The sequence below is a fragment of the Gossypium arboreum genome, chromosome 6 (genome assembly GCF_025698485.1).
Source record: "Gossypium arboreum isolate Shixiya-1 chromosome 6, ASM2569848v2, whole genome shotgun sequence".
Lineage (NCBI taxonomy): Eukaryota > Viridiplantae > Streptophyta > Magnoliopsida > Malvales > Malvaceae > Gossypium > Gossypium arboreum.
Genome location: NC_069075.1, coordinates 65,167,761 through 65,192,113, shown reverse-complemented (window position 1 = coordinate 65,192,113; position 24,353 = coordinate 65,167,761). Strand labels below are relative to the sequence as shown.

At 34.4% G+C, this 24,353-nt stretch overlaps 1 protein-coding gene across 4 annotated transcripts; it reads right to left on the bottom strand.

The window, feature by feature from the left end:
• Nucleotides 1–1,820: 1,820 nt before the first annotated feature.
• On the bottom strand, nucleotides 1,821–22,362 carry LOC108486124 (uncharacterized). 4 transcript variants are annotated; one of them, XR_008284162.1, is made up of 23 exons: nucleotides 22,027–22,362; nucleotides 20,601–20,985; nucleotides 19,886–19,999; nucleotides 19,718–19,797; nucleotides 19,279–19,425; nucleotides 19,039–19,187; nucleotides 18,828–18,958; nucleotides 18,614–18,736; nucleotides 18,422–18,495; nucleotides 17,307–17,894; nucleotides 17,057–17,168; nucleotides 16,781–16,918; nucleotides 16,179–16,508; nucleotides 15,527–15,800; nucleotides 13,841–15,090; nucleotides 12,198–12,597; nucleotides 11,138–12,069; nucleotides 10,985–11,050; nucleotides 10,760–10,885; nucleotides 4,095–4,339; nucleotides 2,787–3,964; nucleotides 2,412–2,585; nucleotides 1,821–2,303 (listed from the first exon to the last, which is right to left on the bottom strand). XR_008284162.1 is itself a non-coding variant. In XM_017789963.2 (22 exons), exons 1-22 carry the CDS (start codon nucleotides 22,158–22,160, stop codon nucleotides 2,569–2,571), a joined length of 6,993 nt encoding a protein of 2,330 aa, XP_017645452.1. In that variant the 5' UTR covers nucleotides 22,161–22,362; the 3' UTR covers nucleotides 1,821–2,568. The 4 variants fall into 4 exon arrangements, 2 of the variants coding, with proteins under 2 accessions (XP_017645452.1, XP_052885532.1); XR_001871430.2 differs by having other exon boundaries at nucleotides 1,821–2,585; nucleotides 2,721–3,964; XM_017789963.2 differs by having other exon boundaries at nucleotides 1,821–2,585.
• Nucleotides 22,363–24,353: the final 1,991 nt, after the last annotated feature.

The window sequence follows — 24,353 nt, the reverse complement described above, 5'->3', positions numbered from 1 at the left end:
GAAATGAGGAAGATGCACAAAAAATAATTGTTCTTTTATAGCATTATTGGCAATACGCTCACCTTGTAGAAATCTAAATGTCTCTTACTTCTTTTCCTCTTTATTCTTTCTCTGCATTCAAAGCTTCAACTAACGCGTATGATGAGATTGATAAAAACCATTCATGCCTTTCAAATGAGGATACGACACAAGAAAAAAAAGCTTCATCTCTAGAGTCAAGACAAGTTATGCACCCCTTCTTTCTAAACTTGCATAGAAAATAATGAGGGAGCCAAATTGTTTCCTCTCTAGTGTTCTAAAAGATAAGTATTGCAAACGCCTTTCAAACTATCTAATCCCAACAATTTTATTTATGGGTTTGAGAAGCATTCTCTTGAGTAGAGACGAGTAATAAAAGGAAAAGGCATTCAAATTTGGAGTGAAAAACATTGTTGGATTACCTCAATTTTAAGTGAAACTCTTTAAAATATAATCAAAACTAATGAAATAGCCATGCAAGTTCAAACTTCCTTTGATTTTAGTAAGAAAGGTTGGAATGTAAGAAAAGCCATGGAAATCCTTGGCAAGAATTGTGCTTTTATAAGCTAATTTCACTCCAAGGAGGCAAGGACAACATTGTGTGGAAAAGCGATCACAATGGTATCTTCACTGTGAAAAGTGCTTGTTCATTTCTCTACCAATCATAATCTTAGAACAATCCCAAAGCAACTCCAACAATAAAACTTGGATCAAACAATGAAGTCTAAAGCTCCCATTCAAGCTTATCATTTTCCTTTGGAAGATCTATAACAATGGTCTACCAACTAAAGATTCTCTTACCATGAAATATCTTGATTGAATTTTTTTTGATTATGTCAAAAGAGTGCGGAAACTTTAGAACATCTTCTCTTGAAATGCAACTTTGCTAGAACAGTATGGTTTGGATCTCCCTTTGCTTTTTGAGCTGAGTCTCTCTAGATCCTTTCAGTTTCATTTTGGTTCTTCCAATGGCTACTTTCTAATAATCTTGAGTCCTATGACACAAGTGACTTTTATACACTCATCACCTGCACCCTATAGATAATTTGGAAATCTAAAAATGAGCTTATCTTCAACAAAACATATCGCAGCAAACCCTTTAGGAACCATCAAAAAAGAAAATGAGCTTTATCTCCTCATTCTTAGTTCCTTTTGAGGCTAACCCGCCTACAACCACACACCATGGCCCCTAAAGATATCTGGAAGTAAGAGGCATCGACTCACAAAGTACAATGTCTTCACGTTAACAAATGTCCAAGTAACAATCTCATTGGCGGAGAGGCAATTGTCCGAGGAAATGATTGATCGCAGTTCATCTCAACAAAGGCTACAAAACAACCAACCAACCAACTACAAGCTAAAATCCAATTCCCATCATCAATCTTAATGTTTTCTCAAAACTCACAACAATTCTTCCTGTAAGTTTCTCATTAATGATTGAAAATGAGCAAACATCATCCTCGGGGAAAATTAGTGGGATGAAAACTTTACCTGACATATAGTGACATCCTTGATCCTCCTAACTCTACAACCATCCATAAAGAGGCCATTGACAATCCGCAACTAAGACAAGAAGCTAGAAGATGGGCTATTTGTGCATCAAAGACCTTTATTAGTTTCTCGACTCTAGTATCATGACATTATCCTTCTTTGCTATGTACTAAAAACAAATGAAACAAACTCCAAAAGAAAGCTCAAGTTTTTAGGAGAAATACTTAAAAACAAATTATAATGTACATACGAGCAAAGCACATGGTTGATCTGATTTCAATTAAACGTACAGGTTGTCCGAACCACACATGTAGACTACAACAATACAGATATATTATTACGTGCAAATTTTCAAGGCCATTTTTCTTTTGTTTATACATGCCATGTTAGAAACCAAGTTTACTATTTGTACATGATCAATTTGTCGAAAGCCCTTTTAAAGAATTCTAACATTACATATTACAAAAAATTTCTTTACAAAGAAGCCTCATTCATATTAACACCTTCAACCAGAAACAAGATGAAAAATATCAAGCAAAAGGTGGGTCGCCAAAATTTAATCTTTAAGCTATAAAAGCTACTGGGAACACGAAAACCTTTTTTTTTTCTTTTTTAAGATCTGTTTTGGAGAGTTTCAACTATGATTTGTGAGCTATCCATCAACTACAGAAACCAAGACACTTATCAAGTATTCTTCCCAAAAGACGAGAGGAATGCCTGTTAATTTCACCCCGTATTCCCACAATGGCTGCAAACTCAGCAACTTTCTTGCTTCTTTACAACTTAGAAAGATGCTGATAAACACAAGCTCCATTTAAATTCACGGAAGCTAGAACCCAGTTTTAGATCAAATAATTATTATAGGAAAAGCATAGAATGTAGCCACTTTCTTCCTTTTCTACCTGTTTATATAAGAAAGACGGCAGCAGTCAATTGAAGTTGTTGCTTCATAAAAGTAGTATGCTTTCCTCCATATGTGTAGGCCCTATAAGGCTATAAGCTCAAAGAATATCTCCTGAACTGAGCCCTTGATGAATCTGATGGCGTGGTGCCCTTGTTTTAGGAATTTGGTGGACCTGTAAGCACCAAATAGAGAATTATCAAAATCACCCATATAAATTATGCTTGGACCTCAAGCAGAAATGTTTCAGTGAAATAAAAATGAATTAGCATTTCAATCAACCATGGCAATTGGCAGGTACATTGCTTACTAGTGTAACCACAACCAGCTAAAACATAAATCAGGAGTTGCATTGGGCAGTGAAGCAGTGGTTAACCTTTCCTTTTCTTTGGTGGTTTGAAGCTGCCGCTTGCAACTGAAGGTGGGACAATTGACCTTTCTTGGTGCAACTTTTTGGATGATTGTTCGGACTTTTTTGAAGGAATTAGACCAGAGAAAAGAATAGCATCAACAGCTTCCCGTTGCTGTTTCCGTTTCAGAAATAAATTCTGAGAAGTGGCAACCTCCTTAGGATCTCTACCACCTTTATTTGATTCTCTCTCTTCATTGTTGCCATCAGGTTGGGGAGTAGAAACAATTGAACTTTGCTCCTGCACAGAAGATTTCTTACTCTCTTTTGACATCTTATTTTTGCCACTACGACCCACTTCTTGTCCACCATTGTCATTGTTGCTTCTCTGGTTTTCCCCCATTTTGACTTCTACTTCACTACCCTCTTTTTCTTGGCTTCCACTAGAGATAAGAAGTTTCTCTGGACCCCTGGACTTCACTTTCTGCAATCGTCTTCTATCATCATTTGCAGATGCAGACAAAATAGTCCTTCCAGGGGGAGGCTCACAATCATATTTTGCTTTTCTTTTGCTACAATGTTTATCTTTACTCTTCAAAGAGTCGATGTCACCTCCACCAGAAGACCAGTTACAGTCAGTCACACTGTCGATATGCTTTCTCTTCCCTTCAAACTTCAGCTTTTCCTGACACTCATTCTGTTTGGCAAGTTGGCCATCACCTCTGACCTTTTCAACATGCTTCACCTGACTCAGTTGATTATCAGAACCTTCTGGAACAAGAGTCTTCCTAGTGTTTGTTCTAAAAGAGATATTGTAAGGCCTTTTAATTGATAGTACCAAATTTCTCTGCTTAGCATCCTTCACAAGAGCAGACCAATTACGGTCTGTCTGCAAAGTCCTCGTGTTTCCCAAAATCCAAAGAGAAAGCTTAGCTCTTGTCAAAGCAACATTCATCCGTCTCTCATCAGCGACAAACCCAATACTACTGCTTGAACTTATGCCTTGAGAAGAACTTGCTGCTCTAACAGTGGAAAACACTAATATATCCACCTCCCGGCCTTGAAAACCATCCACTGTGTTGAACTCTATATCAGTAATAACAGAAGAACCAAACACACTAGAAAAGCGAGATCGCAAAAGTGAAAGCTGACACTTGTATGGAGTTATTATACCAATCTTGCAAACAACAAACTCCGACGGATACCTATATCCCAAAACAAATTAAAATTCAGCAAGATGAATCATTCTACTATTCTAAAATCACAAAAAAAACTATAAAAACTATAATAAAAAAAAAACAAAAAACAAAAAGGAAAGGACAAAGAATAATTAACCTTTTCCTGAAAAATTTAAGCAGCTCGACTGCTGCATCAGCCTCGCATTCATTATAAAGAGATAATGCACCAGAATTCTTTTCACGAAGCTCCAGACCATCAACAACATCATAAAACACATATGGGCCAAGGCCTTCAGCTCCATGAAATGACACTGATTTGCTCAAGACTGTATCACCATTCAGCAACTTCTTGTCATAAAAGTGCAAAGAAGGAAATCGACATATCTCTGGATGCATCCTATACTGTAAACAGAAAGCTCTTAAGCAAAAGATTAATATACCAAGTATTGCAAAGATTTCATGGAGCTGACACCGTGCCCTCATGCAACAAACAGTATCATACATAAAATACATGATAAGAATTAAAATTTCGTATAACACATACACAGTACTTCACCTTCCTCAATTAATTAAATTACTGTTGAAGAGATGAATTTTCAATTTACAGATCTCATTAAACAAAGTGCAATATATGCAATGAATACAAACATTGTACAAAAAGCATGAAGGTACGACCAAGAAAAAGAAGGCCGTACAAGAATGAATAGCATAAAGAAAGAAGGAAAAAGGAGGATTCCCTCTAGTTTACACGGTTCGATAAATAGACTACAAACCCTTCATAAAGATGGATTAATAACAGCTGAAAGGAAATTCACGACATACGTGCAAATGAGAATCTTCATAAAGACGGTTTATCATCAAAGAATACATAAAAGTCAGACAAATAACCGAAGAATACCATACAAAATACTAGAATGTAAATTTATATATTTTTTGGAAAGACTTCGTTGTAAATATCTAAATATACCGTGTTAGACAAACAAAATGGAGAACGGGTAAACTGATTTGTATCAAATAAGAGCAAGAATACCAAAAGTCTCTATTGCCTCTCATGGTTTCGTTCTTTAGGACATAATATTAAGCTAGGCAATGTGTTGCAACATGTTGTAACTATTTAAGAAGTGGATGAAAACAAAGAATTAAATTTCAAGATAAACTCTGGTCAAACAACATATTCAGAGAATCAAAGTAAAAGATAGAATTTGACACAGGAGCTTAAAATTAAAAATAAGTATATTTTATTTAAAGTCTTAGATATCTTTTTTGACAGCTAGGATTATTATTACTTGGGGGTTAAGTCTAGTATTATCAATTAAACTTTATTTGCAAGGAAGAGTAGAAACTTTGCCTACAAGGATGTTTCCTCTATATATTTTGTAAAAGAAGTTACAGCAGCAGACTTTTATTATTTCCTTGAATTTAATAAAGAAAACTAGAGGTTTTTATAACCCTAAGTTTCTAGAGTTCTAACTTCTTTCCTATCCGTTTGTTAAGCCCTAATTCTTTTTTAATTGCTACTGTTTTCTTCCCCAATCTACATCAATTTGGTATTAGAGCCTAATTAGATCCTAGGGTTTATATTAGGGTTAGCTATTAAGCCATGGTTGGACGCATTAGTGGTCAAGGAAGAACAAATGTGTGTCAAGAAACAGAATTGGCTGCACTATGACATGTGACTGAAGAATTGTCGCGTGCAGTTTATGCTTGGCTGCAACAGGAACAAAAAGGAACCTTGATGGAGATTCCAAAAGGTGCTCACAACCAGTTTGACATACTGGAAGGTAGTCTTGCTGATATATTTGATTTTGGTGATGAAGAAAAAGTCTTTCATGATGCTGGACCAACAAAGTTTGCAGTACGTGGATTGAAGGAGCGGTTGATACATGCCCCTCAATCAAACGAGGGCAGAATCAATGTTGAAGTCGTTGATTCTCTTTGCAAGATGCATGTAGAAGAGAAAGATTATGATATGTTAGAACCAATCTATGATGAATATCCTGAAGAAAGTGAAGAAGATGAAGCGTATCCAACCAAAGGAAAATCTTTGGTTGTTTGTATAATGACAGCCACAACCATAAAAGAAGGGGAGGATTGAAGGCGAATTGGAAATCTCCTAGACATGTCCTATGATGATTTTGGAGTAAAAACAATTAACCCTGTTTCTGTATGCCAATCAGATTCTGCCAAGAAAAAATTGTGTGAACTCAAGGAAAAGTTGGAAAGTTTGAAGGCAAGTCATAGTGCAAAATTGATGCAGTCTTTTGAAGAAAAAATACCTGCAACCAGCCATGAAAGTTGTTGCTGAAAATCGAGCTCCAATGGCTTCTAGAGGAAGTCCGCTGCTAGTGAATGAAATTCATGGAATAGGTTCGAATGAGGACTTTTTGTTGATACTTTCGCATGACTGTTTTCCTTGGCACCCAAACAACTATTTGTTTGAACCTCTTGGTCTAGTTGATTTTTTTCTCTGAGACAACTTTTAAGACTATAGATGGCATGTACAAATTGTTAGAAACATCAAGTGCATCTACACGGATCATGAGTGCGGTGGGCAGACGACTAGACATTGCAAAACAGCATGCAGCTGTTGTAACAGCTACTTTAAATGCTGTAATTTTTTCTGGAACCTGCTCAAGAGAAACTAAAGATGGCAAACATGCTGGGTGTGAGAGCAAGGATATTACTCATATGTCAAACAAGACATTGATTGAGGTAAACAACAAAAATTTAGATGGACAATCAGCTGTCGGTACACCAGCTCATGAAAAAGTTGCTTTAGCTTGTGATGTTCCACAAGAAAGAAAAATGTATGTTCTACTCAAGCTGGTGCAAGGGAATTAGACAACAGTGTGGAAAACAACAGGCCTCTTGCAGTTACAGCCTTTGTTCAAAGAGCTAATTCTTTGAAACATGAGTGCAAAAACTATATTGGCTTAGAGAATCTTGCAAGTTCAAAACGGATTCCAAATAACAATTTAATCACAAAGAGAAAAAACGGAGGTTGATAGTACTCGCCCTCAAAAATACTGGTGACAAGAAAGATGGTTCTCAAGGAACTCTTACTTATGGTGGTGATCAAATAGGTATGGTGGAGACTTTTATTAATGATTCTGAAATCAAAGAAGAAAGTCTTGGTATGACTGGTATAGATTCTGGAATTGAAGCGAAGCCTTCTTCGAAAGGGTATCTTAGAGCTTGTAATGGAAATAGTAGAAGTGTTGCTCTTAAAGATATTGCTGCAGGCACATTGGTTTTTGATATATTTGCTGCTTGTTTGAGTAGAGTATCCTTTGACAAGTATGACTTGATTTGTATAGTTAAGAGGTGTTTCATAGCAGCTGTTGCTTCTAAAGGTTCCAAAGCTTTAGAAAACACAAACAATCTTGTAGGTAGTTCTTTGGTGGAAGGCACAACTCTAGCCTATGAGACCATTACTTTAGAAAAGACTTTGATAGACAATTGCAATCTGGAATTGGGTGGCATTGGAGCTAAGAGGAACTATATGCCAGAACATGATCTCTCTATTGCATTGATAGACAGTGTGTTCCGCAAGATTAGGTGCCATTGACTCATTTAAGCATGGATTTTGTCTTGGGATTTCTAAAGACAACAAAGGGTTATGATTCAATCTTTGTTGTTGTGAACCGTTTCTCGAAAATGGCACATTTCATTCCTTATTCAAAAACTTCCGATGCAACTCATATTGCTGAATTATTTTTCAAGTGGTAAGGCTACATGGTGTTACTACGCCTATAGTTACCGACAGAGATGTCAAGTTTGTTGGACACTTTTGGAGGACTTTTTGGAAGAAAACGGGAACCCAATTGAAGTTTTTCATTACTTGTCATCCACAAACAGATGGGCAAACTGAGGCTGTTAATCGATGTTTAGGAAATTTCCTTAGGTGTCTTGTCGGGAATCATGAGAAGAGTTGGGATTTGATTACTCCTCAAGCTGAGTTAGCATCCAACAAGTCTGTGCATAGAACAATTAAAAGGACACCTTTTGGAGCTTCCTATGGACTCAAACCTCAAACACGTTCTTGATTTAGTTCCTTTTCCATTTGGAACTAAGGTGAGTGATGATGGAGAAGCTTTTGCTGATCATATAAGACAAGTCCAAGAGGTGATGGCTGCCTTGAAAGCAAGCAATGAGGATTATGCTAATGAAGCTAGTTTAAAAGAGAGACTTAGTTCTTGTACATTTGTGGCAAGAAAGGCTTCCAAAGGGTACTTAACACAAGCTGAAACCAAAGACATTTGGGCCATGTAAGGTGTTGAAGAAAATAAGTTCTAATGCTTATGTGATTGAGCTGCCAACCGATTTGCTCAACAGCCCAGTTTTTAATGTTTGACTTATACTCTTTTTAAGGGTTTTGATGGGGATGCTGCTGAAATTTCAGACCAAGTGCAGCAACTTCCTATGACTAAGCTGGAGGTTATCGAAGATGTGTTGGATGTTAAAAAAGTGAGGTCTAGAGGGGGTAACAAATATAGAATGTTCTGGTGAAATGGTTAGACAAACCAGCTAGTAAAATTACTTGGATTGCGGAAGAAAAGCTGCAAAGAGTTGATCCAGAGATTTATGCTGAAGTTGTGAAGGCTTTTTCACCGGAGTTGAGTTTTCCAAGCCGAGGAGAATGACACAAGAGCTTAAAATTAAAAATAAATATATTTTATTATTTCAGTTTATAAGAAGTATTAGATCTCTTTTTTGACAGCTAGGATTATTATTACTTGGAGGTTAAGTCTAGTATTATTAATTAAACTTTATTTGCAAGAGTAGAAACTTTGTTTACAAGGAAGTTTCCTATATATATATATTTTGTAATAGAAGTTGCAGCAGCAGACTTTTATTATTATTTCCTTGAATTTAATAAAGAAAACTAAAGTTTTTTATAACCCTAAGTTTCTAGAGTTCCAACTTCATTCCTATTCGTTTGTTCAGCCCTAATTCTTTTTTAATTGCTACTGTTCTCTTCCCCAATCCACATCAGAATTAAGATGCAGTCACCATGTTTTAAACAATTGAGTTTATTCAAGAGAGAAATCAAGAGAAAGGGACGGAAAAGGATTCTTTTTGGTTGGATTTACTACTTTCAATTTAGGTAGAGAGCTTAATAGTATAGCTCAGCCTGTCTAAGATAATAATGAAATAGGTTACTCATTTTAAAGCCACAAAGAGATGTGTTAATCCTGTTAGTATTTCCTCAACACATTATTGGTCAGCATCAGTTCCATAATTAATATGTTTTGATTTCACATATTTTCAGTCTAGGAATAAGTTTATTAAGCTATTAGGTTTTGGAGAAGCTTGTTTCGTCAAGCCACTCAAAAGACATAGATGCTTAACATGATAAGTGGAACTTAAAGGCCTCAATTTTTTTATTATAACAAGAACGTAATCTGTTCTGCTAACAGCATTCTTTCTTCCCCCATTGTTTTTCATTCTTTTCTAGATTTCACTAGATTGGCACAAGTGAGGTCGACTTAAGATATGCTTTGGAATTATTAAAACAATTTATCTTTAAAGTGCATCCTGCATTGATGCTGGGTGGACATGAAGAACAAGACTATGAACCAACTGTGATAATAAGTTGGGCAATTCCAGCACATGAACTACATAATCACATTTCCAGAGGCACAGCTGATCTCAAACACTTCCACGGGTTCTTGATAGATGTTAGACATTATGTTAATTTGAAGACAGTCATCAAAGAGTAATTAAGTTGTTATGCTACCAGTATAAGCAATATTAGAAAACTCCAAGAGTTCCCACAAAGATGAAAATATAGAACCAAATGTCAAACAAACATCAGATAAGCAAAGAAAAATTACATTGAAGAATGCAAGCGAAAATGGTACCAATATTGCATAGGGAATAAAGACAAGTTAAAATAAACAGTACAGATGTGCAATTAGCAATCTGATCAAAGGAGATATTTATCCTTAATAGCGTGGCCTAAAAGATTATCAAAATAATGAGAATAAGGAGCACCCCCGTCAAGTCAGTCCAGACAAAAAAATATATATATAAAAGGCAGTATCAGAAATAGAGCCAGAGCCACCATCAAACTAACACACTTACACACAACGCACAACACATATGACCTTTGAAAATAATGTTAAGAATATGTAAACAAAAGTTCCCAATCATTTAGCAACATCAAATCTATATTCTTTTATATGCTAAGGAAACTTGACCTCAATATTCCTTAAAATGTGATCAATCTCATTTCGATGTTAGATAAATTTAATCTTAACCTTAATTACCCTTAAGACATGACTACACTACTTCCAAGTGCTGATCTTTTTCACCTTGAGTAGAAATGGTACGTCATACAACTGGGAATAGAATTCCAGGGCAGAAAAGAATTTGAAGAAACGTCAAACCAAACTTCACAAATCATATAGCAACAGCTGACCTACGACTTTTTGTATCCATTAAACTCTTAACTTTACTAACCTTTAACATGTGATCACATTCATGGTAGGTCTTTTGTTTCATATCCAGAAAGCAGCCACTGTAAAAAAAATTATTACTTGTGCCAGCACATTTGTCCCCCTAATGTGGCAATAATATATTCGTTTAACTGTAATCTCATTTATGAATCACTTGGTTTACCCTAAATTAATAGACTCCACCATTGAATTTGTCCAAAGACAAGGAGTATGAATGTTTGAGATTAAAAAAAAGGTGGTGCAAGTATCATGACTCATGTAGAAATGGTACAAATGGAAGATAGTAAAAACGTTACCAAAAAACAAAGGACTTTATGTTTAGACACTAAGCAAGGAATAAACAATTTTCAGTGAAGGTTACCTGTTCAGTAAGCATAACAACAGGATGACCAGCTCTTTGTAAACGCTCAAACATGCTGCATTCATACATATATTTGCTCGCAACATTAGAGAGAACTGTTGCAGGAAGCTGCTTTGGATCACCAACCTTGAGGAAAGACTCTTTACTTCAGTGTTGATTCTCAAGTTCAGAAAATACAATGCTAAAGACAATTAAGTAGTTAGTTCTTAGTCTTTTGGCCCATACCATGATACATTTTGTCCCTCTTGACTTCAAAAGCTGAAGAGGAATCAAAGTAGCTGGCTCCAAAGCCTGTAATGACAATTTCAAACGTTATAAACAAAGAGAAAGCAACAATAACAGTAACAAAATGGAAGCATTGCAAAAAGGGGCAATTACTTGTGCAGCTTCATCAATCACAACAGCATCAAAAAGAGTATGTTCAGATGGATTGCCAAACTTAAAACTTGATATGGTTTCAGCACATACACCATAGAGATCTCCACCACAACCACTTAATGTTGTAACGATTATTTCAGCTTCCTTTAAAATAGACTTCCGCAGTTTATGTCTTAATGCTTTGGTTTCCTCATTAGTCTTCTTCTCTTGTGCCTGAGCAGCACTAAGATCTTTATAAATTTGTTTCTTTTGCTCATACAATCGTTGTAGCTTAGCCTCTAATTCCGGACTAGCCATTTCTTTTACATCCATTTCCTTATTAGATCCTTTTGATGTTTTCTTTATGCTTGAATTGCCATCCCTTATGTTTGCACGCTTGGTTTCGCAGAATCTGATGTTTTCGACTACCTTCTCTAGATTAGAACGCAGTACTGTAGAAGATGCCTCCATACTTAAATCATTTCTAGCATCATTTGTATGCATTTTCTCTTCTGCCAACCGATGATCAACAAGTGTATCAATATAGAAAGGTAGTGAATTTGGATGAACTGTTTTTGCATTCCCAACCCGTACAAGATACGGTTTGTACCTCTTCCCATCTCTCCCATATAGACCTTCACTAGATATTCTTGACACCAGCTCATCAACTGCAGCATTTGACTGAGCACAAATTAACACCCTTCCTCTTGTAGAACTTTCTATTGACTTTTTTGACCTTTCAACATCTTCATTTAATTGTCTAGCCAGGGCAGCATCCTGCCAAGCTCTTGCAATGGCAGTGGCCTGACTTACTCGTGCATTTGAATTGGTGGAAGAATTATAGCATTGTCTCAAATAACCACTCTGAGAATTCTCTGATTCATTTGTTCTCCGTTGAAAGGAAGCTAGCAAAACACCAACCATGGCCACAATAGTTCGGGTCTTTCCAGTCCCTATTGAATCAAGCAAGAAGCTCTAAATACAGAATATGTTTATGGTTTGCTACTGATTGAAACATTATCTAATATAACAATATACTAAAAGTAAAACTAAAGTAGAAGCAAAAACGAATAGAGCCTACCTGGAGGACCCTGAATAAGAGACAATTCAAAATCTTTCTTTATCTTCTGTGATCCAACAGCAACATTCAAGGCTTGCAGTTGGCTATCATTGAAGGATGACCTCAGAAATTGCTGCAGGGGCTGGGATAGCTTACTGAAATCTAGTGTCGGTTTATACGAGATGGTAGGATCACTGACAGGGTTTAAAATGGCAGGAAGCAAGGGGATATCCTTTATAGATGACAGTGCCTGAAATTCTCGGATCTGGGGTGTAATGCTCATGATACGACTGGCATGCCATTTACTACGTTCAAGAAGCTGCCTCCTAGCTTGATTCAAACGTATTGAGCCATTCTGAAGATAAAACCGAATCAGCAGCATACTTGACTTCCTTTTATTGTCTCTCTCACGTCTTTCCACCTGTGGACAGGGAAGTTGCGTTGGTGAAATATGGACAGTAAATTTTTAAATCTTTTCAATTTAAAGAAAAAAAATTACACCAACCAATAACAAAGTGACATTACTTTATTAAAGCTATGGGAAATCAAATCTTTTTCAATTTAACCTCAGCAATTATAGAAAAGTAAATAAAAAGGTTGCTAGGTGTTTAAGCAAATGAGAAGAAAATTCAGCACAATTATACAGATCAAAAGTCAGGAAAAGTCCTCCAAATAAATTCAGGAGAATCAACCATAAAAAAGTATGCAGATTCATTTGAGGATCTTGGACCACACAAAAACACCCCTCAGAACAGGATTCAACAACATGAACTCTCAAGCAACTTTTCCACCAGATTAGATTAAACAAGTGGTAATGCTAGCAAGTTGCCATAGAAGCCAGGTTACAGAAGATAAAATTTTAGATGTTTTCAAGACCAAACAACTAAAATATTAGTGAAGGTAGAGAGAAGCAATGAACAATCAGTTGATCTTTCTAAGTGAAAATTACTAAATAAAAAGATATTTTTACTTTTGGCAGTAATACAAATTTAGTAACTTCGGCATTAACTTGGGCAACAATAGATTAGCCTTCATAATTTTGGGTTAAAACCCTCAAAGCTATTCAAACTCATTGCACTCTCTAAGACTTCATAATAATTAAATTTACAAATCAGCAATCAGTATTTATTTACCACTGAAATCAACAGTTCAAAACCATATTTAACAGAATAGTTGACTAAAGAAGTCAACAACATGTCATCTTCACCACCATGCAAGCATACTTAACCGACTACTGTAAGTTTAGGTTTTACACTTAAAATTATTGGCTAACTGTTGCACTCCTATAGGAGCATCCTGATCATATTTAATAACAAAACATAAACATTAAACAAATAATAAACCACTTTTACAATCAAATATCTAAAGTAACATAAAATATTATTAAGCAAAAGCTAATAGAAAAAGTTACTTCCAGTCAATAACTAAATAGGATAAACAAACAGTTAATGATACACAGCAGTTTTGTGTTAGATGTTCAAGGTCAAGAGTAATAAATTAAAAAGAGTTATATATATACACACAAACAAAAGAAATTTGCCTGAAAAGAGGGTCAATAAGGTCTTGCAGAAAAATGAATTAAAAAAATATACTAGGGAGAGAAAACACTGCAATCAGAACAGGAATGATACGATCCCAGTAAATACTATATTAGGACAAAATACCTTTCCAACCATATGAACATCATGGGAGGTACTTTTTGGAAGATCTTTAGTGAGTAAAACAAGGTCATTCTCTGACAAACTTTTAGATGCTGTAGAATCATCAATATCATAGACAAATCGAACAAGATGGAAATCATCAACCCTCTCAACTGACAGCACGGATATACTGCCACAGTACATCTCCTCCCATGAAGACATCTCCAGAAAGGAACTATACAGTTGTGCTTTAAATTCCTCCAAAACTAACGGCCGAAAAATGTTTACATACTGTTCAGGTGAGTGGAATGACACAGGGACCTCCTTTAATTTGCTAACGGTGTGACTCTCATCATCTTTTGCAGATGCTAATCTCACCGTTACAAAGAAATCTACTTCTAGTATTGGCCTGTACCAGTCATCCAGTCTTGGAGGCTTGAACCTTTTAACCTGAGCTTCCGGCCTGTGTAGGCTAGATCTATTTTCAAAAGGTGATCTAAGTTGAATGACTTGCCTTTTAGGAGCAACAGGACCAGACTTAGCAAGAAGTGATGGCTGTACAGTTACAGTTCTGAAAGCAGCCTCCAACGGATCATCTGCAGCAACTACCTCCCTCAAAATTGTATCTTTGGTTCCAAAATTTATTTTTTTGCAACCTTGATTAATACTGTTTAATTTAACAGATTCATCAAACTTGTTCTCCTGATCAACTTTACTCTGAGATGAAATAACACTACTTCTGGAGTTGGAGCTTATTTCTTTCCTCTCACTGTCAGGGCCTTTTGGTTTGGGACAATGCGGTGGCTTGACTCTTGATTTCTCAGGTTTCTGTGTCTGAGAAACAAGGGAATCTTTTTTCATGGGAGACTCAAGTAGATCCGCTGAAGTATCAGTACCAGTGCTATGGACAACCTTCTTGGCATGGTAAGTTTCTGAAGCTTGCTCATCAGTAGAAGGAAATTCCACCTGGGCATGCAACATTTGATGACCTGACTTACTAGATGCAATATGTTTCTCCTTCTCATCATCGGAAATAACAATCAGATTACTTTCATTCATTTTTTTTTCTGATTTTAAGGAATCGAAAATTTTTACATCCATCCCAGTAGAAGGAAGCTGCACATCAGCTGCAGGGTACCTTCCCTCAACAGATGCTCCAGAAAACAATTTTTTTGACCTTAAGGTTGAATGCCCAATAGCACAAGAAACTTCTTTAGATAATGTAACACAAAGTCGTGATACTTGTTCTATCAATTCATCCATGTCAACAGCATCTACATTGAAAAAGCATATAATACATGAATAATACCTAGCAATAGACCAATATTCACATGAACAACAAAAAGGGAAAAAATGAGAATAAAAATATGATTAACTGAAGCAGCACCCAGGAACTTACATCTATAAGAAGAAGAATTTATATTAAAATGTAGTACAATTTGTATATTCACAATCTAAGCAAAAATGAATTTTATGGTTGGTTACATTCAAATTCATAAATTGTTGGATGTTGAATTAGTGAATTTAAAAAATTATCATACAAAAAAAAGGAGTGGACTTTGAATGCTATCTTTACATAGCTATATAGATCCTTACAGTTTGTATAAACTCCAAATTAAATATGCAAACAATTTTTTTATCCAAATGAAACATAAAAAATTAAAAGACACAGTAAGACGAAAAAATTAAGACACAGTAAGACGAACTTACCGCTTGAAATAAGATTTTCAACTGCCCCAACCATCAACAGAGAACTATCACTCCTTAATAGCTTGATTACATTCAGCAAAGATATTACAGCCTTTTTCCAATAGACAACAATGACCTTAAGTTGAGACTTTCCCCAGTCCATAAGATCATGAAGCCATTTGAAATCCACTAAATTCCCTAATGCTACTTTAGAATCTCCACACAAACTAACAAGTGACGGACTGAGTCTTCCAAATAGAACAGGGAGGATCTCAAGCACACGAACACAAGTCATCTGAAAAGGAAGCAAATACTATCAACTATGCCTGCTAGATGGAGCTATTAAACAGAAATTTAATGCTTTTATTACCTGTACACAAGAATAATGCCAGTCTCTTCTATAATTTGATAGCAGCAAAAGACTAGCCAACAATGCATGTGCAAAGGCAAATATACAAACAGATGGGGTGGCATTAGTGCACATTCAAAAGCATTGAATGATGAGGTCATACAAAGTGAATTTGTAAGACCCAAAAAGTTAGTCCAGAAGGAACTAATTAACTCTCTTCAGATGCGTCCATAACAGCAATTAAATGTAAAATGCACTTCCATTATATAATCAAGAATTTGCAAAAAGAAAAACAGAAATGCAATGAAAATCAAAGGATGATACCTGGCAAAGACTGTAATTAACGAATGCCTTCCCTTCTACCAAGCACTTGCATAAGGCTGGCCACACAATCTCAGACAATGAGTAACAGAAATTTTCCCTTAATTTTGGGTCAACACTGGAGTAATTTCTGCCCATGTTTGCAGGCAAAGCATCAAACAGTGGCTGCTTAAGAAATCCACCCTGAGAAGAGTACTTCATGATATTTGAGGCATTGGAAGAATCTTCTGCTACTTCTGAATTAGGCAAGTCCTCATCTTTAAGTAATTTGCATAGAACAAAGAAAAAGTGGTGCAAATTCTGAAATTTTAATAAAACAGAATCTAACTGGACCTGGAGAGTGCAAGAAAAAGACATCAGAATATGCCTGACCTCTACGCAGAAGTAGCAACATCATTGAATCACTAATGTGCTGTAAACCTACAGTAGCAGAACATCTATGATATTGCAAAAAAAGCCCTTGTTCAGGAATGGTCCTTTAATCTAGAGTACTATAAGCTGAGAGCATAATCAGTTTGTGCCAACAACATTAGATAAAGAAGAAAATATAGCTAAATGCTCACTGTGCTTCTTTTAAGAGCTACTGCAACACGAGTAACACTTACAAGTCTCAAGGCATGCCTCAGGCCCAAATAAACAGCAGATAGAGAAAGAATGTCAGAGCAAAGAAACTTCAAGCCACAACCAAGACCCCGTGTATTTGAAACTTGTTCCAAGATACACTTGCCAAACTGCCTCACATTCTGCATCAGAAGAAACAAGAAAAAAAGTTTATGCACAAATCCTGAAAGGCCAACCACAGCAGACTTTTTCATCACTTGATCTATATCATAAAGGCAATACAAGTTAATTTATGAGATCTAGACAACAAGTAGACATACATCATTTGGGTCCACAAGTGAGAGGATCAAGCTTTCACCCATCCTTGGTTCCCAAGACCACTGCTTTCGAAGTTCCCCTTGCCCCATTCGAATCAAAAAATGTGCAGTTAACCTGTCAAAGAGCATCCAGTATTATAAATTGCATTTAACTTGATATGTGGGTTTCACATTAGAGGTAACAATTTGAAAACACATAACAGATTTTGCTATAAAGTAAAAGATGTAGACAAAGAAGATACATGCTAAGAACCTGATGAAAGTCTTTATCAAAGGAAGACACATTGTTGACAACCTCATTGAGTTTTTAGATTCCTTCCCCCCTCCATCATCAGAGCCAGTTGGTATCTTCCATCCAAATGTACTTAAGATTTCTGCAGCGGAGGATGAAAGCCAACCTCTAATATCAAGGGCCATTTCAGCACTATTCTCAGGTTCTATCATAGGGAAACGAGATCGAGCCCATAATACAGCCTTTGAAAATGATATTGGGAGAACTGAAGGATCAATATCGACAAGAACGTCAATCCACAACATAGGAATACACATCCATTCTCTATACTCCGGAGAAGTAATTTGACTCTGAGTGCTAAATTCACTCCAACAACCAGTATCGCTATCTTCAACATCCTGAGTAAATGGAAGCTTATTATGTCCTTCCTCGTCATCTAACTCAATAGAAGAGCTTTTAGCAATACTTGTAGCTATGCAACAATTCAGCATTGAAGTTATCAAGGTAGCAGCATCAGACACTAAAATTGTTTGTATGAGATCAAAGGCAGGCTGGCGCAGGGAACTGTAGAGTGAAGAATCCTTCAAAGAAGACACAAGAGAAGGACCCCTGTCCAGCATGATTGCTGATATATCAGTCATTAATTTGTTTATTTGCAAACTCCCTCAATATGAAACAAAGAGTTCTGCATAAATATATGTCAGTACGGTATGTCCTTTAGCTAGATTACTAAATGCCCTAAGAATAAATACCAAGACAGCAAGCTTTACAGCACAATTTTTTTCCTTCAGTAAAAGAGGGGATATTTGGTTTCAGAACAGACAGACACTTAGAGAGAACACTCCCATCTATTGCTGCTAGAAAAATTGAACTTCCAAATATATCCATGGCAAACAATAACTAAGGTCAAACTTGTACAATAATAATGCTTTAGCTAATAGAAACGCCATTCTCTTCCACCAATATCCATGTTCATCCAATACCATCTTGGCCTTCAAACCCTCTCTCTGAGAAGTAACAACTCAGAATGGGAAAAACCAAAACACATTAAATAACAGCATTTCATCCATCTCCAAATATTGATTCCTAAAAAAAGTTTGAAAATGTACAGGATAATGATATTCAATAACACATACCACATATGTGCACATTCAAAAGGAGGGCATGGTGGATTCATCTTGTAGCCTCGATGAATGATAAGAAGAGCAATCTGAAAATAAAATCTTGTAACAAATTACACAATAATAGAACCATTACAACAAAAAGAAAGAGAGAATAAGAAAGTACAAAGCATTTCCATCCACCATATTCCAGAATATAGTAAGGACCTTGCAGGCTGTTTTTCTCGTTAAAACACTGAAGTTACTGCTCACAGGAACTTGGTGGAGAAGAAAATAAAGGAAATGCCTACGTTGCTTTTCATGTTCCCCGTCTTGCAAAGCTTCAAGTGACTAAAATAAAATTTATCACACATCAGCAACTTTATAACAACTATATATGCTGCAAAGCTAACATCAACTGACAAGTAAGAAAAGAACATGCCTGCAGAAATGGCTGGAAAAGATCAAAAATATCTTTATGCATCTTCTCATTTCTAGTGTGAAAACACTGACCCAACAACGTGTTGCGCATCACACTGGGAGATAATGTAGCCCTCAGCCAAAGCTTACAACCTTAAGAAAGTAGAAAAACATAATTAGATATTTGGGGGAAAAGGCAAGAGAAAAGGAAAAAGAAAAAAAAGGGCTCATACCAAGCATTTTGAAAAGTTCTCTCAAGCAACTAACAGCATGGGAAAATTCAGGTGAATCACCACTGATATGGTTGAGCACAATATCAAGAAAGATGGGATAGCGCTCCAGTATTCCCTCTTCAAAAGCTGGAGGTTCCAAGAACTCAAGCCTTCATCTCAAGAGAAAGAACATTACATTACAGAGAAAGGAGACAAAATAAAAAGTTATAGACAATCAAGAATTTAACCCTACTTCCTTACAAGGATGTAATCCCAAGCCATATGGGTAAGCGGTCCAGCTGCGCTCTTGGCCTCGAAGTCTCTAAAGGTGAAGGCAATACTTCATTCTCCAAAAAGCCAATGAACTTTTTAAGCAAAGGTTGCAAAGGTTCCAAATCCATTGCTCTCCTACATAAAAAGAGAACAAGTATAAGGAAATAAAATGTGATAAATTAAAATGATATAAACCTTGGTTTCCAGGAATGATGGATGAACATAAATGATTGGATAATTAAAGAAAAAAAACTCACAGTGACAAGCAAAACATTACAGAATGCACCATGTACAATAAAAGAAAACTATATTTGAACCTTTTTAATGCTCTTTTAAACAAAAGGGACAACAATTCCAGATGAGCATAATAATAAAACAATAACAGAAGGGAAATCAACATACTAGCATTGGTACAAAGCAACAATACCTCATTTTTCCCATACATTTAGCTAAACGATGACCAACAGTCCGCACTCTTCTATTGAAAAAAAGCAATGCATAAACACCCTGACAAACATGTCTACTTGATGAGGTGGAGATCAAAATGAAAAACCACAGACAGAAAAGGTGCATAAAAAACTTTGCAGTGAAATACCGGAAACTGTTGCCCAGCCAAAGCCAATTCATGCATATCATCAACTGCTTCAATGAATTTTTCAAAATCTATAAACAAGGCCTGATCATCTAATAGGGCGGGAAACGTCAAAACCTGTGAGCAATTAGACAGTAAACAAGAAGCAAGGAGAAGTCAGCAGGGCAAAACAAAATAAAAACTAATATACATATATGTGAGCTATCTAATCAGCTAGAGCCAACATACCGAACATGAGATAATTAGCTCAGAAATTTTGATCACTAAAGTACTAAGCAAATTTGATCAAACCCAACCTACTCCCATGTGTACCACTTTCTTTATATACTAACTTAAAAACAATGATAATAGGGGAAACAAAAACAACAACTGGATATTATGTTTCATAACCAACTCTTTAAATTATTTATGGAAAAGATAAGTTTCATTCAAGATAGGAATCTACAAAGAAACAATACCAAAGAAACTTAATCATCCACCAGGGACTAGATAAATTGACTGGTGTGCTCCTTCTCTGTGCAGTAATAATCATTTATCATTCACCATATACCTGCAGCTTGTTCTTACAATTAAGAAGACTTTAAACCATAAACCAAAAAGAAAAAGAAAAACGAGACTAAATAACAGTTTCACCTTATTCTAGTTAGCATGTTGGCAAATTGTCAAATGCAAGTAACAAAAGATAATACATGAAGTAGGAAAAGAAGAGTAATTATACCTCATACATGAGATTGACAACCTCGGCATTGTCACATACAGGATCATACTCCTGCCGCACCAATCTTTTATTGATCTCTCTCAAATGTTGAGTCACCCTTTCTTCATCAAGGCTCTGCAACACATCAAGAAGGGGACCTATGGTACACAACTCATACTCCGTGCTGTACATCTCCTGGGCTTGATGGTGCTGAGAAACACATTGAATGCAATGGCACATTTCCTCAGAGATCCTCTTCCATAGAAGCCGTAGAGGAGAATCGTTGCGGTCATCTTTAAAATAATTGTAGAAAGTTTCCAAGAGAGGACCCATTATATCCCATGAGCCACACCAAATGTGATTTTCCTTTGGTAAACTTATCAACACACTGAATGCATCAGCAAACCTGGCATATGAGAAAGGCCAAAGAAATCCCAGCTTTGTAAACTTTTAAAGGCAACAAAGCCTATAGAGCTGGAAAACTACAAACAATTTCCTCAACAAATAGGAAACCAAGAACAAAGAATTAATGAAGCTCAAAAGGTGAACCTTCACAGTGATAGCATGCAAGGAATTTGGTAACTAGATAAGTTCATCTATCAATGAAATTTTCAAAAGAAAACAAATAAATAGTCAATATTATAAACACATATACATAAAATGGAGAGAACCTCCAATGATTAAGGGAAAAAAAAAAAAAGGCTTCAATAAAAAGTTTTCCCAAAATATAAAACCACCTCAATAATATTGGCATCAATAATTCATACATAAGAGGAAAATCACATCGGCATGCACATATAATTTATGGTGAATTTACTTTGCACGAGGTAATAATAAAACTGCATAGGAAAAGAAGTAATCAAGATCCGTCATCCTTTTGGACAAGAAGGCAGTTATCTTCTTGACTGAAACAACTAAAGTATAATTGCTTTTAGAACTGAAAAACAAGAAGAGGAACAGCAACACATTCAAGTTCCATAGCAAAAAATTCCAAAATAAATTAGTCACGTAATTGGCCACAAAACTAAATGCCAATATCCAACATTTCTGAAACTTATAATCAAAACTTTTCAAATGCAAAACCAATCTACGGATATCTATTCTTTTAACTTCCGTTTATTTAAATTATGGAGAGCAGAACTACAATGGTCAAGAATAAGCAATGCACCAGCTCTAACATAATTATTCTCACAATAGTTTCACAACCTAATGTGAACTTCAAGCAAAATTCCGTTTCCAGAGCTCTTCTCAATAACAAACAGTCAGTTCAGTAAAGCAAAAACAACGAAAAATGTGACAATGTCAAAATCAAATTTATGGCATTTTACTAATTTTCTTTCATTTCGATTTCAGCGGGAATGATCAGTAAAACGAATAATAAAAATAAATATCTTGAAGCAATTGCACAAGAAAATACGAGAGAGAAAAAAAGAAAAACGAAAAAAACCATTCTTCCTTGCGCTTGTGAAGACGACGTCGCATAGAAGGATCAGTATCGTCAGTTTCTTCTTCCTCTTCTTCGATGCCTCTCCATCGTTCCAACAACTCTCTTGTAGAAGCAACTTTCTTGGCCATTTTCATAATACTTTTTCTTAATTGATAAAATATTAAACAAAAAACTATGGAGAATTGATATTGGAAAAGAAAAATATGATTTTAGGGTTTTTCCATTTGCGAATGACTCGCTAAAGAAGACGTTGGTACATTTTATGTTTTATAGACATGAAAGAAACGGCGTCGTTTAACTTAAGACTTTGGCGCCTCCCGGCACTAAGATTTTTCATTTTCCTTTTAAATTAAGAGATGTTGGATAAAAGTAGAGTACCCAGTTGGATTGGTTTCAATCGGTTAAAGTGTAGTAGAAGTCCCTCTCCTATAGCAAGAAATTCATTTTAGATCATCTACTTAAAAATTACTATAGATTAATCTTTCATATTGTAAATTTTACTCTTAATTTTGATAAGTATATCATACTTAACTAATTCAATTCATAAAAATTTAACCATAAAAAATCAACATATTGGCTAAAAAATAATCTATATATCTTTTATAACCAAGGTAAAATAATCAATGTTGAAGAATTGAATTACAATAAATAATCAAGTTCGTAAGAGAGGTAGTCACAAATGGAAAATTCATGAGCATTTTGGGAGTGTGTTCTATGGGGATTTGCAAGACACAATCACAATCATTTAAGGTTTTTTTTTTCAATTATAGAATATTTTAAAGATACATAAATTTAATATCATATATTTTATTCAATTTATCAATAATTTAATGGCAAATTTTAGTGATGTAATTATCTAAATAAATTTTAATATATAAAATTAATTTGAAGCAAAATTTTAGTAAAAGGACTAAATTGAACTTTACATAGTACTCCTAATAGACTTGATTGTTTAATTCAGGCTTATTAATATATTAGATTATGTCACAATTATGTTGTAGGTGAAACTTTTAGGTAAACTGAAAAGATAGTTACCCAAACTATTAGCATATTTTTACTTTGGTCACTTAGATTTAATTTTTTATTATTTTAGTTACTGAATGCTATCGAAATTTAATATTTTTGTGTTAAATTACTAATGTTTGCCTTTTTTAATGTCATAATATAAAATTTAACTTTCCAATATTTATAAATTCTATCAATTTAATCCTAAATCTTAAAAATTCAACAAACTAACCATCAACTTTACATATTTTGCCAATTTATATATAAATGTATTGATAAATATTCATTTATTTTAATTATAATGATAAAATTATTTAAATATTAATTTAGATTACAAAGGCATATTTTAAAATTTTCTTTAATTAATATCACAACAAAAAATATTATTAAAAATACATTGAGTGAACATTAAAATTATAAATAAATATATTAAAACATTGAAAAATTCAAGTTAGTTAAAACATAAAAACAAATAAAATTACTCAATAAAAGCAAATTTGAAAAATGAAATGTGTAAGCAAGCAAGAAGAAGAAGAAAAGGCATCTTTTAAAATGAAAGTTTTAATTTGAAAAAGTTTTATTACGTATAAAATTTAGAGTTAACGGTGAGTAATTAAATTTAAAAATAATGATGATTTAAATATTAAATTATAAATTTAAGAAATGATGATTTTAATATATTTATGAATTTTAAAACTTAAAAATACTACATGTTAAGATGTAATCTCATATATAATGAAAATTGAATACAAATATATATATATATATATATATATATATATATTACATAAAAAAGAGAGAATATATGTTTGATTATTTGAAAATCTAATCAAATAGGTAATTTTTCTTTTTAAAACAAATTACGATATATATTTGATTATTTAATTCTAGATAATAAAACTTTGGTTTTAAATTTTAAAATTTAATTATTTAAATATATTATTTTAAATATTTGATTATTCAAATTTATTTTTTTCATAATATTATTAAGATAATATAAATATATAATAATTATTCATAAAGTTGTTCCAAAATATGATAAAACCTAATGAATAACTCAATTATATAATTTAAAAGAAATACTTCTTTTAAAAATGTGATAATGAATTTTAACATTTTTATGATAATATCAAATTTTATAATATATATTAATATAGATAATATTTAAATAAATATTTAAATTGAATCAAATTGATAATTTATCTAATTAAATATTTATTTAAACTTTAAAATCCTATTTATCTAATTAAATATTTAATATAATATAAATATGTAATAATTATTTTAAAGTTATTTGAAAATAATAATGAAATCTAATGAAT